The sequence below is a fragment of the Phocoena sinus genome, chromosome 12 (genome assembly GCF_008692025.1).
Source record: "Phocoena sinus isolate mPhoSin1 chromosome 12, mPhoSin1.pri, whole genome shotgun sequence".
In the NCBI taxonomy this organism is placed as follows: Eukaryota; Metazoa; Chordata; class Mammalia; order Artiodactyla; family Phocoenidae; genus Phocoena; species Phocoena sinus.
The window spans coordinates 73,151,893-73,170,437 of NC_045774.1; the positions used below are offsets into that span (position 1 = coordinate 73,151,893).

Below are 18,545 nucleotides of genomic sequence, written 5' to 3' on the forward strand. Positions count from 1 at the left end.
TCTTGATAAGGTTGCTGTGAACAGTCTGATAAAGGCTCTTTGTGGACATGTTTTCAATTTCTCTCAGTAGATATCTAGGAATGGAATTGCCGGGTTGTAGGGTAAACGTGCGTTTAACTTTTAAGAAACCGCCAGACGCTTCTGCAAAGTGGTTATGCCATTTTACACTCCCAGCAGCTGTGTACGAGCATTGCTGTTGTTCCGTATCATCATCAACGGCGTCATCATTTGGTGTTGCCAGTGGTTTTTATTTTAGCTCTTCTGGTGGGCATCTCATTATGATTTTTATTTGCATCTCCCTGGTGCTTTTTGGTTATTTACATTCTTTTGTGAAGTGTCTGTTGTGAGACTTTTTATGGTTGATTTGGAGGAGTCCCCATTACACTCCCCCCAGACCCCACCGCCGATAATAGGTTCAGGTTTTACAGGAACCTGCTGCTGCTGCTGAGGGGCTGGGAAACATTTTGCCATCTGAATAAGTTTGCTCTAAATTATCAAAATTACTGTGAAGCGTGCCCTTCCATTTTTTCATTTTTTTTCTCTGTTCCAGACATACTGTGAGGGTTATAGGGTATTTTCCTTTAGTGAGGGCAGAAATACTGTTCCTAATTAGCCAGACAAGTGACTTTTATTGTCTTTGGGACGGACTTCCAGTGCTCAGACTCCACGGAGTGACCGTTCCCCCCCACCCCCTCATTCTTCCACAGCTTTGACAAACAAATTAACAGCAGGGACCTGTCCATGCAAGGCAGTGAGTCACCTTTATTATTCCATGCCCAAGGGACCTCCTTGATCAGCCTTTTTCTGGAAGCATTTTTCTTTTACTCATACAGGAAGGTCTTTACCTAGTTAAAAAGAAAAAAAATTAAGTTCTCTATCTAGAAAGATTCCTTTTTCCATCTAAGTTCTGATAACAGAACTTAACTATTTCCTTTCAGTTCCAGTGGAAAAGGAAGGGACTCATGAGCTTTCTTTGGTTTCAGTTTCTCTCTCTGTTGCTAAGGTGGTATTTTTCTAACCTGTCCTCCTTAGGTAACCAGACAAAAAGGTTCATCTCTGAGTAGTTGAGGACCTGGTTTCTGAATAGGGTCTGAATGCACTTTGAAAAGGGAACATGGTGGCCCCCAGAGGTGGGTAGCGGGTATATATGTGTACACGTGAGGTAACGTGTCCAAGGAACTTTGGAAGCAGTAAGGCGCTCAAGTTCTTATCTCCTAATACCATTCCTCACTGAAGGACCTAGGCTTCTCCGGAGAATGGCTGATTCCATGTCTGGGATAAGATGAGGCTGAGTCCCATCCTACCAGAAAGCAAACCAATCAACCAACCCAACCAACAAACAAAAAAACAATATAAACTATTAAGATCATGTCCTCAGGACTTAGGCTCTGAGTTGAAGAGATTCTCGCTGACAAAGATGGGATGATGTGAGCATTAATACAAATAAAGACTGTAGTAGATTAAAGCATATCAGATGTATTTTAAATCCACGAGTTTATAGTGACACTAAAAACACAAAAAACACTCACCACATTCCAGTCTATGGAAAACCCGGCAGACAAAAGATCTGATTTCTTCAAAACATAAAAATCAAAGGGAGAAACAAGAGGAGAAACTTATGATTTAAAAGAAACTTAAAAGACATATGAATCCATTGTAACACTACTTAGACATGTTTCGATTCTGATTTGAACAAACACCAGCTGTTCAAAAATTTTATGAGCTAGTTGGGGAAACTTGATCGCTGAATGGATATTTAATTATGTTAAGGAATTATTATTAATGTTTTAGATGTGGTCATGGCATTGTGGTTTTATTTTTATCCCAGTCCTTCTCTTTCAGAGACACACACTGAATTATATACAAAACAATAGGTCTGGGATTTGCTTCAAAAGAGTTCTGTGGCAGGGCTTTGGATGAAACAAAATGGCCATGAGTTGGTAATTATTGTTTCTGGGTAATATTTGTGATTTTATTATACTATTCTGTTGACTAGAAAATATGTTAATATTTGAAATCTTTTATAAATTAAAAACAAACAAAAAACAGCCAAGTGCCCTGCAGATTACTGGTGTCGTGGATTAACCGGCAGAAGTTTGAACAGGGAGAGGTGACCGCTGGGGGTGATGGGACTTGAGTGAGGAGCCCTGTCTTTTTTTATTAATTGAAGTAAAATTGACTTACAATATTATATTAGTTTCAGGCATACAACATAGTGATTCAATATTTTTTGTACATTACAAAGAGGTGCCCTGTCTTGATGGGTTTGTTCATAAGTTTGTCAAAATGAAAAGATAGTAACTGGCTGATGTAACCAGTCCCCAACATTCTTCTCTCCACATTTGCTTCACACTAATGTTATGAACCAAGGGTTCTCGAGAAAAGGAGTGAGATCGTGCATGCTTATCTCATATGGGGTCTTGGTTGTCCCCAAACCCCTACTGAGGGACCCCCAACTGGGCCCACTCTCCTTTTCCATTCATTTCTCATACTTGAGAAAGATGACCTCAAAGAAAATTCGGGGGAATTTTAAAAAATACATTTTTTCTTTTCAAAGAAATTTTTTTTACCCCTAAACCAGTAGAAAATAGAGAACATTTTTCAAGTGTTTATAGGTCTTGTCTTTAAAAATACCAAATGGACTAGTTCTGAGAACACAGCAGACTCTGTGGAATACTTGTTTACGCTCACCACCTTTTAGCAGTTTAGGTGAGTTAAAGACACCTGAAACAATATATGAGTTTCAAAATTTTCTCCACTTCCCATCAGAATGTAGTACGTTATTTTCTCATGGCTTCCCAGTCCTTCCTCTCCTCAGATCAAAATTGTCTCTGGGTCTCATCTCAGAACTTCTCTAATCCTGAAAAAATTATTTCGCACTTTGTCGTAAAAGACCCGTAGATATTTGATGTTCGTTTTGCAGCTCAGTGAGTCACGATGCTCAGACCCCATTTAGGTAGGGGGAGGGAGGCTTTTGGCTGAATAAGCTTTCCTCATCCTCCGTGTGGGGAAGAGAGGACCTCCTTGGGGCCAGTCACAGACATCACAGTATCTCCTACCATCCTTGACCCACCAGAGGAAGAGGGAAGCCCCGTCTTACAGATGAAGAAACTCAGGCACGGAGGTTGGGTAACCTGACTGTGTTGCCTCTGGAAATTACATACAGTCTTTCTCCTAAAGCCAGGAAGCCTCTTTCAGCTATAAATTGTGCCAGCTGTTACTTGATTGAAGTATGCTGAAGTATGCAAGTTCTTCAGGCAATCTGTGATACCATCTCATAGAACATGCATTTCTGTGGGAAGCTGGCATGGTGAACTCGTAGTGAACTCTGAAGGCCAGCATTTGAAGGCAGTTAGCTGATTTTAAAGGTTACTGGTATTTCCCAACAAAATATAGTTCAGCATTCGTCATCTCCAAGTAGTCAATGCCCCAGAAGCCAGGAAAGTCCAGTCCACGTTGTAATACACTAATGATGAGTGGTTATAAGTCGTGTTTAGGTCCATCCATTCACTCCCGCTGCTTTACAGAGTGCCTCGATGAATAATCAGTCAGACTCTTCTTTCTAGTTAACGTTATAAATCGGATATTTTGGGGAGAAGCCTAATTATTGGTAAATTCAGCCAGATGGTTTCATGTAGTAAAGACCCATGGCTTAGTCAATAATCCTGGGTTCAGAACTGAATTTCTATGGAATGAATTATGTCTCTAACCAAGGATGTGCTGGTTTGAACCACTTGGAGTGCTTTCCGTTACACACACCCTCTCTACACAATCCTGTCAGTGGCCTCTGGGCTCGGAGTTATTTTTCTAGTAGCTGGTGATATTTTACACTAAGCCATCTACATTCTTCCGTGTGCAGACATCATAGGTTTGCAGTTTTTTCTTCAGACGTAATGTGTGCAATGTCAGTCCCTGTCCCTGGTAGATACTATTGTCATAGGATAGTATAAGCGAGAGAAAGCCTTATGTAAGCCTTGGAGGTTTTTTATACACAATCAGCCAGTTGTGCCTCTTCCTTTAAAAATAATTAAAGAAGCATGAATTTATTCACGAACAGCATCTGTAGCAATATTTAAAATACATAAAACATTAACGTCTAGTTATAATAATAATAATCGTCTCTTTCAGTTTTTGAGGATCTTGTCCATTCCAGGGCCTGCCAGGCCATTGATGTCCTTTGCCACTAGTCCCCACGGCCACCGGTGGGCAGAACTGGAGGGAGAGGAGGCTCTCAGCTTGGAGGAGTCAGGGAAGGGATTCAGTCTCATCTTTCCCTTGGTCTGAATCTTTGCTCTCTGTACAGAGTACCACCTTCTCACACCAATCTGTCTTTACTTCTCAGCTTCATATACTCTATCTCCAGCTTTCCACATCTGTTAGACTTCACCAGTCTGCACTCTCCTCGTGTCCACCTAATTTCCTCTGGCTTCTCGTGGAGCTTAGAATGGCAGGTGTAAAACTTACCACTTTGAACCCTGGGAGCCCTTGATGAGTATGTACCCTTTTCTGTTCCCATACACTGAGCTGTTCTTGACTTGGAGACGCTCCACCAACAGTTCTATATACAAGAGCCCCTCTTTACTTTCCAAGCAAAAAAATCACCAAGCATTGTCCTCTTCAGTGTGCTGCCTTCCGCACACATTTACTGTTGTTTCATTTTGTAGTTATAACATCCTCATGCTCCTCCTTTAAAACAAATAAATGACAGTTTTATAAGCCCTGTTTATTTCCAGCAACTCCAAATAACAGGCTTAAGAAATAAATGGTATTTATTTAAAAACGGATATATTAGCATGCTTTCCTTTTTAAAGATTCATGTCTCTTTAATATTATATTTTCAAAGTAATGTCTAAGGAGTTAGTGGCTAAAGAAAATAAGCATCTGGTTCCTATGTGATCCATTTCTCACTAGACCTTAACTGTTGTTTGATTATTCCAAGTCATAATCTTTTCTACTGAACTGACTAAACTATGCCAATGTTAACTTATCCTGCTTGCTAAACTTACAGACAAAAATTCCTTTCTGAGGTTTCAGGCTGATTTCTCATTTATCCTGCAGGCTCTCCTCACTTGCCGGAAGCTTTCTCTTCGAATCAAGGAATTATTTTCTTTTTACAAGAAGGGCTTGAATTTGCTCTTCTGTCTTTTTCTTTCTCCTCCTTACATCTAACCGTAAAGAAGTAATCTGCTTTCTGCTTAACAAATAAGAGCGACTGCATCATTTCAACTGCTACTAAATCTGTTTTAAAATTGGAATATAATGGATTCTTTCTTCAACTAAAGTTACTTGCAATTATCTCTCACCATAATTAGATGGAAGGGAGCTTTGATGATGGAATGAATACTAGGCTTGGAAACAAAGACCCGATTGCACACCCAGCCTTGTTGCTAGCTTATAGCGGTGAGCAGAAGTTCCTCAGCTTCTCTGAACCTCAGTTCCTCATTTATAATCCAGAGACAATTAAATTAGATATTTAATTCAAGTGGATTTTATAAAGATTTAATGGGATGCTGCCTGGCACCTAATTTCTTCACTTCATAGAAAACATATTAACATTTACTAAAGGGCTTATACAAACTATTAAAAACATTAAGCCCCCTGTTGGTAGGTTTAAAAAAAGGATGTGAATTCACGATTAACCGAATTACAAGAAACAAACGTTTGGGAGAATGTTTATTAAACAAACGTTTGGGAGAATGTTATTAAACAAACGTTTGGGAGGATGTTTAAACTCATAGCAGTTAAATAAATTCAAAAAGCATGAGATGTCATTTCCTTTTATTAAATTAGTACTAATTTTTTTAAAAAAAGATAGGATGCTGGTGGCATTACCAGTCGGTACAGCTCATTGGAAAAAATATGTATCAAATTAGATTAATACTCATACATTTCAATCTAATAATCCCATTTCTGGGACTCTATCCTAAGGGAATATTCTAAAAATTGAAAAAAATTATAAACACAATAGTAACTACTTCATTATTACTTTTTTTTTTTTTTTTTTTGGCGGTACGTGGGCCTCTCAGTGTCGTGGCCTCTCCCGTTGCGGAGCACAGGCTCCGGACGCGCAGGCTCAGCGGCCATGGCTCATGGGCCCAGCCGCTCCGCGCCATGTGGGATCTTCCCGGACCGGGGCGCGAACCCGTGTCCCCCGCATCGGCAGGCAGATTCCCAACCACTGCGCCACCAGGGAAGCCCCATTATTACTTTTGATGTTAACAAACCTGGGAACAACTTAAATTTGTAATAGATTGTTATGATGGACTGTTTTGCAGCTATTAAAATAAGAATAAAGACTTACTGAGGGGCTTCCCTGGTGGCGCAGTGGTTGAGAGTCCGCCTGCTGATGCAGGGGACGCGGGTTCGCGCCCCGGTCCGGGAGGATCCCACATGCCGCGGAGTGGCTGGGCCCGTGAGCCATGGCCGCTGAGGCTGCATGTCCGGAGCCTGTGCTCCGCAAGGGGAGAGGCCACAACAGTGAGAGGCCCGCATACCGCCAAAAAAAAAAAAAAAAAAAAATTAAATAAAAAAAAGACTTACTGAGCAGCACCTAAATATGTTTATTATGATATAAATAATATGCACATGTGATAATCAATATGAGAAAAATGCATCTTAAAACCATATGGAAATAGACCCACATAATAATAATATTAGAGTCTTTGGGGAAACAGGAAAAAAATAATGCACTTAATTTCTTCACTGCATAAAAAACATTAACATTTACTAAAGGGCTTATACAAACTATTAAAAAAATTAAGTCTCCGTTGGTAGGTTAAAAAAAAAGGACGTGAATTCACAGTTAACCAAATTACAAGAAACAAACAGACGCTCTCTGTTTTCCTCTTTCTCCAAATCTTTTGTAAGATACTGTTAATTTTAAGATTAAAATTAGAGTTATAATCTAATGTATTCAGTCTGAAAAAAATATTTGTCCAGTGCCTCTTATGTGTCTGGGAAATTTGTTATAGCAATTCTGGGTTTTAAAAATGCCAGAATTTTTTCTCATTATTTACCCCAGGGCAATAAAAAAAACAAAAAATTGTGCTTAGTGGACTATTTAGAATAAGTACTTCATATACAACGTAAGATTTCAGGTGTGTAACCTAAGCATTTAATGCCAGACTGTCAGCCCAACCCGTGTTAAATATAACGGTGTTGTGTCTCACTGTAGCCGTCTGCTTCGGGACTCATTCCAAAATTAACCTACCAGCTTACTCAGGTCATTCCACTGAGGAAAATGGGATCACAGTGATATATTAACCATAACATCAGTGTGAACAAGACTTTGAATAATGCATCTCAGAGCGACACTCTAGGTAACTGGATTGGAGTAAGCTAGACAAGGTCATTTGCAAAGTATTGTGGCATTATTTTAGTCGAAATTTTTAGTGAAAGAATGGTAGAGTCACTCGTAGCTGTAAGAAAGAGTTTGAAAGATCACTTGCACACGTTGCCCAGTTTCCCCCAGTGGTAACATTTTACAGAACTATGATACTGGGGTATCGACATGGTGCAGTCCTCCCATCTTACTCAGATTTCCCTGGTTGTATTTGTACTCCTTTGCGTATGTGTGTGCGAGTGTATGACATTCCGTGTAATTGTATACCTGGGTCTCTTTGTGCATCCACCACAGTCAGGACACTGAACAGTTCCGTTGGCACCAGGATCCCTCCTGTTGTCCTTTTATAATCACACCCTCCCTCCTCTCACCATCCCCAACCCCTGGTAACCACTACCTTGTCCTCTGTTTGTGAAATTTTGTCATTTCAAAAATGTTGTATACACGGAACTTTACAGTACGTAACCTTTTGAGCCTAGCGTAACTCCCTGGTGAATCTTCCAGGTTGTTGCATGTGTCAACAGTTCGCTGCTTGTCAGTGTGGAGCAGGCATCCACAGTGTGGATGTACCACCCTTAAGCGTTCATCTGGGCTGATTCCAGGTTTGGGCTCTTAAAATGATGCTGCCATGAACATTCATGTACAGCTGTTTGTGTGAACATAAAGTTTTCATTTCTCTGGGATAAAGGTCCAAGACTGCAGTTGCTGGGTCATACAGTAATTATGTACATGTTTAGTTTTTAAAGACTGCCAGACTGTTTTCTAGAATGTCTATCCTGTCTTATAGGCATACTCCAAGCAATGTATGGGAGATTTCTTCTTTACCAGCTTATTCTGAAGTCAAATTTGTGACAGTTTTCTTTACCTGAACCAAATAAGTTTGCTAAAGATGCCCATGTTAAGTAGATTTAGAAAAGAAAACTATATCAGGGCATATCAGAAGCTCTTCCCTCCCACCCCACCCCACCCCCCAAAAAAGCCATTCTCTCAACTCTTACTAGACTAGCTTTACACAGTGGGTCAGTTTGAGAGATTTGGCCCCTTCAGTCTCTAGATAGCTAACAAAAAGGACTCAGTCCTCCTTTTGTAGATGTTGGGCCCGATCTATATCAATATCAAGATACTGGTCTAGACATAATTTGTTTCTTTCTCCCTTGTTTTGACAATCTTGTTGTCTTCTAGAAAAAAAAAAAGTTTGTTTTAAAGGACTCTTGGATACCCTAGACCAGCGTCTTCATTTTGCAGTGGCCAGAAATGAAGGCACTGGATTAGGAGTTAGAAGAACTGTGTATGAGTCGTTCCTCTAATTAGCTGTGCCGCTGTAAATACATCAGTTACCTCTCTAAGATCGCTCAGCTGGGTAAAATGCTTTTAGCACTTCTCAGAATCACCTGGAGGACCTACAGGATACCAGTTGCTGGGCCCCGCCCCTAGAGTTTCTGGTTGAGCAGGTCTAGAATGGAGGATTTGAGTGACTTACGAGTTCCCAGGAGATGCCATTAAGTCTGGTCCAATGGAATAGAGCTTACTTTATTTTGTATTTGCCCTAGTGTCTGGGTCTCAACATATGTTTGAACGAACAAAGGAATTATAATGCATGGCATATTTGCCCATTTACAAGAGATTTATGTCAGGTAATAATAAATGCTGTTTAAATGAATGAACGGAAGTGAAAAAAGAGCGAATCTTCATTCTTAACAGCCTTTGACAAAGACCTCAGGGACAATATTATTAGTAAACACTGGGTAATAGTTCCATTGTTTGCATGTGTACCTAGTTGTCTCTATAATATCTTCATCATTAGGTTAAAAATTTAAGTTTCTTGAAAGAAACAAATGACTCTGGTTATTTGGTTAAATGTATTGCTTTTTATAGTTTCTCAGAATTCCTAGTATTAAGGACTGTTGAATACATATTATTGACTGCCTGAATTGACTAAAATAAACATTAGATTTGCCTGTATTTAAAAAAAAAAAAAAAAAGTCTGGTCCAGAGATGACACCTTGAGGACTCAGGCCAGATTATGCCAAAGTCCTCTGGGCCCAACAGTTAGTAACATCCCCTCACTTATCCACACCCCCCCAACACCCCCCCAAAAACCCTCAAGTTTGCTTTCTGGTGGAATAATTTATGCATTTATCCTTTTTTATTTTTTTTAAGTGACCCAGATATATAGCAGAATATAATACAGTCATTAAAAATGTCATAGAAGAATATTCACTGTCATGGGAAGATTACCACAATATATCATTAAGTTAAAAAGAAGCTACATATTACAAAACAGCATATGCAGAAATGTCCAGTTATACATAGAAAGTAAATCTAGAAAGATACATCCAAAACACTTAATAGTAGTTACTCTGAATAATGAAGTTGCAAAAATTTTATTTTCCTCTTTCTGTGCGTTTCTAATTTCATCTGTACCTAATATATTTATAGATCAGTTATGAAAACGAAAAATTACGATGAGCAATACAAGTCTTGATTTCTCTAAGTTTTAATCATTACAGTTAAGAACTTGTTGAATACCAACCAACACAAATAAGGCTCTTCAGGTATGAGATAAAATTGTCCAGGAGGGTTTACAGAGGCAGCTACGACCTTTCTTAGCCCTTTCCCGAAAAAGTGTGGGAGCTCACTTTGTGCCGTTCTCCTTACTTGACAGAATTCTGCACTTATGCACCTGAATAGTCCCGGCCCCAGGAACGCTCGTTACGGCATCTCATCACTGCCTGCGTGATGTTTCCACAGAGCTTTTCCACTGTTCAGTAGTGGGATCCACAGCCACAGCCTCCCAAGCTAGTCCCTCCTCCCTCCTTGAGAGCGGGTTGGAAAGTGTTTTACACGGATGAGGCTAGTCTCTCCTTTGGTTGCGTCTCTGTTACAAAAATTAATATATACAGCTAAAATAGGAATTTTAAAATATCACTGAGATAAACCTATTTAGATGCCAGAAACCAGCTCTCTGCTGTGGAAAGCTCTTTTGTCCCCCACGTGGGTTCGTGTCCCCTCCTGGAATTTCTACCTCTACTGCTGTCCCAAGTACATTGTCTTCTTCAACACCCATGCTTCTCAACATTATGACGGATCAGAGTGAGCATGGCTTCCTTGAAATATTATTTGTTGAAATGGTTTTGCTACTAAAAATGTCAATGAATTGATACTGTAGGAAAACACTCCATTTCTGGACTCTAGTGACTCCGTTTCTGAATAAACTTGTTTGATCAGAGGCATGTTGCCGGTAGGGCAGTGCAGTGGTGATTTTCATGACACCACTCCTGTCCAGAGCTGCAGTGGTACCGCTGCCTTTCTGCCACGTTCCCTTGTGTACGTTCCCATAGGAATGAGAAACTAAAAGGACTTTCTGATTTATGAGTGACAGTGTATTTATTGTGGTGGTACTGTTTAATGTTATACATTTTAACACCCACCCATATTGGCATCATAGAATTTCCTTTAACAAGTATGTTTTGTGCTTGAGAAAATATATTTTTATGTAACACCTAAAGACTGTTGCCATATAATGTTTGCCCCATGGGCTTGCTATCATTAGCAAGTTTGGTGGGCTTGCCTTATATAACCAGGAGCTTCGGCAACTGCATCAGGAGGGCTTGTTCACCACAGTGCTGTTGTAATAGCACCATCCAACACCAGCAATGCTTCCACAACGCCCTTACTCTGAAAGAGGTGCTGAGAAGCTTACATCCAGAACTTTCTTGCTTTGTTGAAGAATAGGCTCAGGACCCAGGAATTGCTGCTTTTGTCCATGTGTCCAGCCCCATCTGGAGAGGAAGAGGCATCGGTCGTCTTTACCCCACTCACATCTATGTCTTCTGGTACTTCACACGCTGCCCTCCGCTAGAAAGCACAGCTGTGCTTTGCTTCACTGGCTCCCGCTAGATGAAAATCACAAGCTTTTGATTGACCTATAAATTATCCTAGTGCATCCATGGCCTAAATAAAATACAAGGTAAGGGTTTAAATCCCTTTAAAGACACTGATCCTATTTGCTTTTTTCCCACTTTCTAAAGGCTTTTACAGAATTCGAGTTGGAAGGCCGCGCTGGTGTTTCCTTGGTCTAGTATTTCTGTCCACATATAAGTGTGTGGACAGCGTCCACACAGGCGTTGTCATTTTAGTGGGATAAGGTCTTCTTCCTCATTGTATTGCTTCTCACATCTTTGGTCCTTTGTTCCATCCTTCCTGTTTGCTAGTAGTTCCTTTAGCAAAGCCAGCATCTTTCAGTGGGAACAAAGTATATCCCACTCAGTGCCATGCCAGGTTTTATTGTCTCTCCTTGCCAACACACTATTCATAATTGGAGTAATAACTGCCTTGTTCGGGCTACTGCTTCAGAAACCGCACTTCCTTTCATAACCCAAGAATGATCCTTTTTCTGCCAGCAGGCGTTAGGCGTCCGTCTTAGACTTATTCCAACCTATTAGAATCATCTCATGACTTGACTCTCCCCCACTCGCATGTTAGTGCCACGAGGGAATGCCTTCTCACTGTGGTCTGTGACTGGACAGTCACAGGCACATAGATGGTACTTAATCATCGAATGAATCGAGTGAATGAAGACAGCCTGCCAGCCCAGAGAGAGGACAATCTTATACTGTTTATTCAGCACAAAGAGTGGAGTCCAGGTGTCATCAGCACAGGCCTGATTGATGCTGAATTAGTGAGTTAGTAAATGGTTTGTACCCCATTGTGATTTAAGACTCGAAACAAATAATATGCTTGAAAAGGTCATTTTCTTTTATTATTTTTATATTTACATTTATATTGTATATTTTATTTTGTCAATGAAGTTTGAGCCTAGAAACTGGATTTTGTAATGTAAAGTATAAACTTTTTTTCCATGCCATAACATTTATTCCAGACATAACTTTGAACAGGAGCCGTACCTAGACAAAAATATATATTTAAGGAATAGTTTTAAATATTTATTTTTTTAAGTCTACAGTACCCTTTAAAAGGAACATTTGTGTATGGCTATGCTACTTATTCTAAAGAGACTTTTCTAAAGCTCACAATTATTATGAAACTCACAGTTTCCAGTATTGTACAGTTTTATCTGTCTTGTTTAGTGCACCTCAAAGCATTTATGTAGGATTTTTTTTAATGTTAATTTTATCTTGTGCAGTCTGCCTTGACAGCATGTCTTTTTATTGATTGAAATTCCAGCTCTATGTTGAGAAATAGAATTTCATAGTATAATTTTGTTAACTAAGATAACAAGAACATTCAAAAGTGTTTAACATATTTACGCAATTGTACAGAAGCATTATAAACTGAACATTTGGTCCGCTATTACAGCAGCCTGGCCCTGTTTATGGTAGTTTAAGAAGATTGTTTTTAGATGATGACTCAAAGCAGAGGCATTATTTTTAGACATTTTCATTCTCTCTCCCCTTTTCCTTTCCCAAGTGTCCAAATCCAGGAGGAGAGAACAGGGAGAGTCAAATGTTACAGCCAACTCCAGAGTCCTGTCTTCCCTGGTTTCTAATAATTATTTATACTTTTGTAACTATATATTCCAGGAATGTAACAATGGAGCCTGAAGCTGTAGCTGTACTCATAGACTCTGCAAAGCTTTAAAACTTCTCACTTTGGGGAATAAAACTAAAAAGATGAAATACAGAGATTTTTCTCAGTGTAGTAGAACAAAATAAAATTATCCTGTCTTAAAATAAATGGCAGTTAGGGAAAGCAATTTTTCCTGTCATGGACAAAAGCTAGGGAACACAAAATCAACATCTGAAATATGTTAACTCACAGTGTTTTAAATAAAAAGAAGCTAAAATGCATCGTACGGTACCTGTTCCCAAGGATGATTGCAGTTTCTTGTTATTAAGTCCTGCAAAACACATAGTGTCCTTGGCAGGCGGCACTATAAAAAAGAACGATGGAAAAAAAAAAGACATATTAGGTCAAATTAAATTTTTTTTCTTTTTTGATGAGGACTCCATTTTGCATTATTTGTTTTAATGAGCTCTGCCTCATGTAGTTTTCTCCATCTTGTGTCCATATTCACAGGCATGCAAAAGAAAATAAATCTTTCCTATTTGAGACAATAATGAGGATTAAAAGTCCCCCAACCTGTGCAGTTTTATCTCGATCGTCTATCTGTAAACTTACCAGGGGAAAAAGCATGGATTAGAAATCAAAATTTCTTCCTAAAACCATCATTGCCACTTACTAGCTTTGCATCCTGAGCGAGCCACTTAGTTTTTCTGAGCTTCTGTTTCTTCATTTGTAAAACAAAGTTTCGAATGCCTGCGTTACCTAAATCACCAGACTGTGCTGAGGATTGAAAAGTGTTAAAATAGGAAAGTGTTTTACAGGTTTCAGGTAGGTCCTGTTATAATTCCCATTTTGCAGACAAGGAAGGGCTGAGAGAGGTTAACAAGCTTGTCAAAGGTCACAGAGAGATCTAATTCTAAATTTCAGCATTTTCAAACACTGGCAGTGTTAACGTTTTGAGGCTGTTAGTTCTTTCTTATGGGGAGCTGTCCTGCACATAATTGGATGTTTAGCAGCGTCCCTACCTCTCTACCCACTAGATGCCATTAGCATCCCCCAAGTTGTGCCAACCAAAAATATCTCCAGGGACTCCCCTGGCAGTCCAGTGGTTGGGACTCCGGGCTTCCGCTTCAGGGGGCTTGGGTTCGATCCCCGGTCTGGGAACTAAGATCCCACATGCTGTGACAAAAAAAAAAAAAAAATCTCCAGACACTACCAAATGACCCCTGGTGGGTGAAATTGTCCCAAGTAGAGAACCACTGGTCTGTATGGTTCCAGAGCCAAAGTTCTTAACCATTTTTATGATGACATTTATCATCATCAGTTATTCTAAGTAGTTCGTGGTTGGAATACTCCATGACACAGCAGTTTTCAGAATTCAAAAAGAGATAACTGGGTTTTATCCATCGTCTTTGTGTCTCTGAGTATCAGCAGTGGTATTGGCATCTTGGGAATCTCCCTGTAAACTGTTCTTGAAGAAGCAGGATGTCCCCACGGGGATGCTAACCACCGTGAGCGAGAAGTCAGACTCAGTGAGCCCCGAAGTCCCCTTCCCTGGGATTCTGTGATCATTCCCTAAAGGGCCCAGCTGGTCTGTCTTCAACAGCCCCTTCTCATCAGAATATTCATGGGCTCCTAATGTCTGTCATCTGAGAGGCCAGGGAGGGAAACACAAGTATTTTCATAAGTATTCTCTCATTTACTCTTCACAATAAGCCCTTGAGGTTTGCATCCGTTGTCCAAAAGAAGGGGTGAGCTCACATCCTTCTACTCTCCTATCTTGTCCCCTCCGCATTCCATGTTTATGTTTTGTTTAGGAATCTTAACCTCTCTTCTGTGCCTGCTCCTTCAACTTTGTTCTCATTGCAGAACTTGATGTGAAAACTCAGCGGGAAGTTGATATGGAAACTCAGCAGGGGCCTTTCTCTCCAGCACTGTATGAAGAGTAACATCCTTCTGAATTACTCAGCATAAAGCAGATGGCTTTTGCCCTGCACGACTCTTCACTTTTCCTATCCCCTTAACAGGGATCATTAAATACATACCTCCTTCAACTGCGTTTGGGGACTTAAGTACCAAATGTCCAAGAGTACAATGTTTCGCTTCTGCTGCTCACTCTTTCCCCCCAGAAAAGGCCTGGGACGAGCTTTCTAACTGCCCCGTGTTTCTCCATCTTTATCCCTAACCTACATTCCACTTTCTTCCTGATGCTGGCACCTTCCCAATTTATTATCACCCCTGAACCCTGAGCTAGAATTTTCTAAGTGTTTATGATTGACTTTATTACGTTTGTTTCTCCTTTAGCTAAAACTCTTGAGAAATTCGATGCATTTGATCTGGACCTTATTAAATAGTCTGAAAGTATTTTGTAGCTAAGCCTGTATGAATTAAAATGTTTTAAAACAACCGAGTTTTAAGATAAATTGCTGCTGGCAAGCCCAATAAATATGATGCAATTAAAAGCATTGGCATGACCCGAAGAGAGACTGGAATAATTACCAGTCGTAATAAGAAACTGGAATTGCCCAGGAGTCTTCGGGATTTGGAATAATGCTCATGGAAGATCCAAAGCAGCCGTTTGAACCAATGGGAAAGAGAACTGGATTACTTCACGGCAATACAACTTGAGTGTCAATTTAAACTTCTTTTTTTCCTTTAAAATGCATGTGAATTATTTTAACTACTATATGGTTCATTAAAAAAGGACTGATCTACTCCTGCTGTGAAATGGCAATGTCTGGCCCGACTAAGAGTCGTTTTTCTTTGTAGACCTGTGAGCATCCTTACCGAGCAGACTTACCTGATTCAGGTTTGATGTGTACTCAGCCATTTCATCACATTATATAAGGAAAGCACTGTGGGTTTTTCTTCCTTTTCCAGGTGGCCTTTTTGAAGATGTAACTGCGGGAGCTGACACATTCCTCTCCACAGCACGGGGCGCACCGGCAGCCAGCTGTCGGCCCAGTGGGCAACAATTACAGAGACAAGAACCCAGGTACAGAATGAGAACAGGGCATCGCAGTTTTGAGTTTACCTGCCTGCATCTATTCTCTAAGAGAAGAGTTAACTTGAAACCTTTGAAAAACCAAGGCTGTGAAGAAAGTCATAGTAGCAGGTTGAGAGATGAGTGTAGAATTTACGTCTCTGTTTCCCACCGAGAGGAGTATTCAAATATGTGCTGTGTCAGCACCACCTGGAGAGAGAGAGAGAGAGAGAGAGAGAGAGAGAGAGAGAGAGAGAGAGAGAGAGAGAGAGAGCCGGTGGAGACCCATCTGTCCTGTGCGGAATGCAGCAAGGGGCTTCATTGGTGGAATTGAATGCTAGCTGCTGCAAATCTTAGGACATACACTTTCAGAGAACTTCGCAGGCTCGTGTAAAAACATTTTTTTAAATGAAATTGTGGAATTTTGTGTACCTTATTCAGAGGAGATGCTCAGTAAATAAATGTTTGTTGAGTGCATGGTTATCAAATTAAAGGGTTTCCCGTTTATGCAAACCTGCGTGTGTTCCTTTTGTTCTTTATTTCCTTTACCAAATACTGCTTCAGATCAATAAATATACCTCATTGACATCCTGTTACAGAGCTGTCTGAGCCCTTGTGTGCCAGAGCAGGTGGTGAGGAAACCACTGAATGAGAATGACAGAGCTGGAGGGGGTCCTTCAGGGCATAGGCCTCGCCCCTCATTTTACAGAGAAGGTTTCAGACTTGTTGGTAATCCTACAGTAGGAGCAACTCTGGGACTGGAGCCAAGCAGATCCTCCCTGCCCACTCCTCAAGGGAGGACAGTCTCTGGATTTGCAGCTATATCTGCTTCTCATCAAGCCTGTTTGTTACCAAACTCAGGTTCAGCTGCTCGCCGCTTGAAAGCCAATACTCCAGAGACGAGTGTTGGTTGGAACGGAAAAGCTGCTTTATTCAGGAGGCCAGCAACCTGGGGAGATGGCGGACTCGTGGCCAAAAACGAACTCCAAAGATTCTGCTCGACCACGGAAGTTTTTAAAGGGAGAATCATTTGGGGAGGGGGTCTGAGTCTTCATTTTCTTCTAGAGTGTGCAGACTTTCTTCCGGTTGGCTGTTGGTGAGGTAACAGGGCGGTGCTCCAAGAATCTTGCGCTCAACCTGAAGTTACCATCCTCCACTTGGATGGGGCGGTCTTAGTTCCTGCAGAAGATACTGTTATGTGTATCCCTTGAGAAGGAACCAGGACCCCGATTTAATGACTGCACTATTGTTTCTTGACTCCTCCTTAGTTTCTGCATTCCTTCCCTTCTCGTATTAGCAACTGTTTGAATCTGCCCTTTGGAACTCAGGGAAGGTCTAGGAGGCTGAATGAAGCCTATTTCCTACGAACAAGAAATGGGGGACATGGAAAGGAGTTGTACCCAGGAGGGTCCTCCTTTGTTTCGTATTGGCATTAATCCTACCCTACAGACCACCTAATGCCTCTTTACTCAAAAAGTTTTCTGTCCCCTGATTTCCTAACACCCTTAACATAGGGGTCACTGGCGTTGTGATTTAGTGAACCTTTCATGATTTCTTCTTCCGTGTAGTTTTAACCGAAACACAGGTCCTACCAGCAGAGCAGTGGTGTAATGCTCCTAATTCTGTGGCTGGTGAACGGACATAGGAAGAAAACCCCTCTGTCTGATCCTGCAGGGTCACTTTATTAAGCACAGTTTGAAACGTTAAAGTTCTGCGTATTACATCCAAGACTCACAGCCATAAGGGAGAGTTGGTTTGAGATCACTGAAGCTACTAAACTCCCAAATGCCCCGCTGACTTTTGGTGCTTTTGATTTCTGTCTGTCAGTACAGAGCAGGGTTTTCAACCTCGGCACTATTTACATCTGGGGCCCCATAAATCTTTGTTTTGGAGACTGTCCTGTGCTGTGGGGAGGAAAAACCTTCCTTCCTAAACCCTCCTAGGTTCAGTGGCTGGGGCTTGCAAATCAAGCTGACAAAAGACAGATTAACGACAGAAAAATAAAACCAGCTTAATTACATACATCTGCACAGAAGTTTCACAAAGACATGAGACTTTAGGAAGTGGCCAGATGATCGAAATTTATATACCATCTTAGAATAAACAAAGAAAAGGGAGTTTGCAGCTTCTGGGCAGGGGGAGGCAAGTTCTAGGAAGGTGAGGGGAGGAAATACGTGGTAAATAAGGGTTGTCTTGTTTTGTTGGTAATAGTTTCTCCGATGATAAGAGTTGTCTCCAGGTGTAGATGTTTTCCTGATACAGAGACATCTTTCTAAATGGGAATTTGCTTTATAAATGTAAATTTCCTTTACAAATGGGGAAATTTAGACTTCATTTTTAGGCAGTTAAGGGGAGGTTAAAAAGCTTTTCTTGCCTCTGCTGGTTCTCAGTTGTCTTTAGCTCAAAATAATCCTTATGCCAGAGTGGCGTATTTTGGGGTGACATATTCTGGTACCCGTCAGTACGTTGGAGAATGTTTAGCAGCATCCCTGGCCTCTATCCACCAGATGCCAGTTGCTCCCTCCTCCAGTTGTGACAACCAAAAATGTCTGCAGACATTGCCCCGGTGGCTGAAACTGACCCCAGTTGAGAACCACTGCTATTGAGGACGTGTCCTGAGAACAACATGTAGTGGTTGCCTATAGTGGTGTATTGCCAATGACACAGTCATTCACAAAATCTGAGTCTTTTTCT

The 18,545-nt window shown here is 40.8% G+C and overlaps 1 protein-coding gene and 1 pseudogene across 2 annotated transcripts in view; both read left to right on the plus strand.

Annotated features, from left to right (window-relative positions):
- LOC116763706 overlaps positions 1-7,921 on the plus strand; it is a 44,596-nt pseudogene extending 36,675 nt beyond the window's left edge.
- Positions 1-18,545, plus strand: part of UBE3D (ubiquitin protein ligase E3D) — a 344,514-nt gene that overhangs the window by 141,477 nt on the left and 184,492 nt on the right. The window contains exon 10 of one of the 2 annotated variants that reach the window (XM_032651947.1): positions 15,749-16,361. The exons of the other annotated variant lie outside the window; for it this stretch is intronic. Coding sequence (XP_032507838.1) covers positions 15,749-15,769 — 21 coding nt within the window. The 3' untranslated portion in view covers positions 15,770-16,361. Of the gene's footprint in view, positions 1-15,748; positions 16,362-18,545 lie in introns of those variants that run through there. 2 annotated transcript variants of the gene reach the window in all.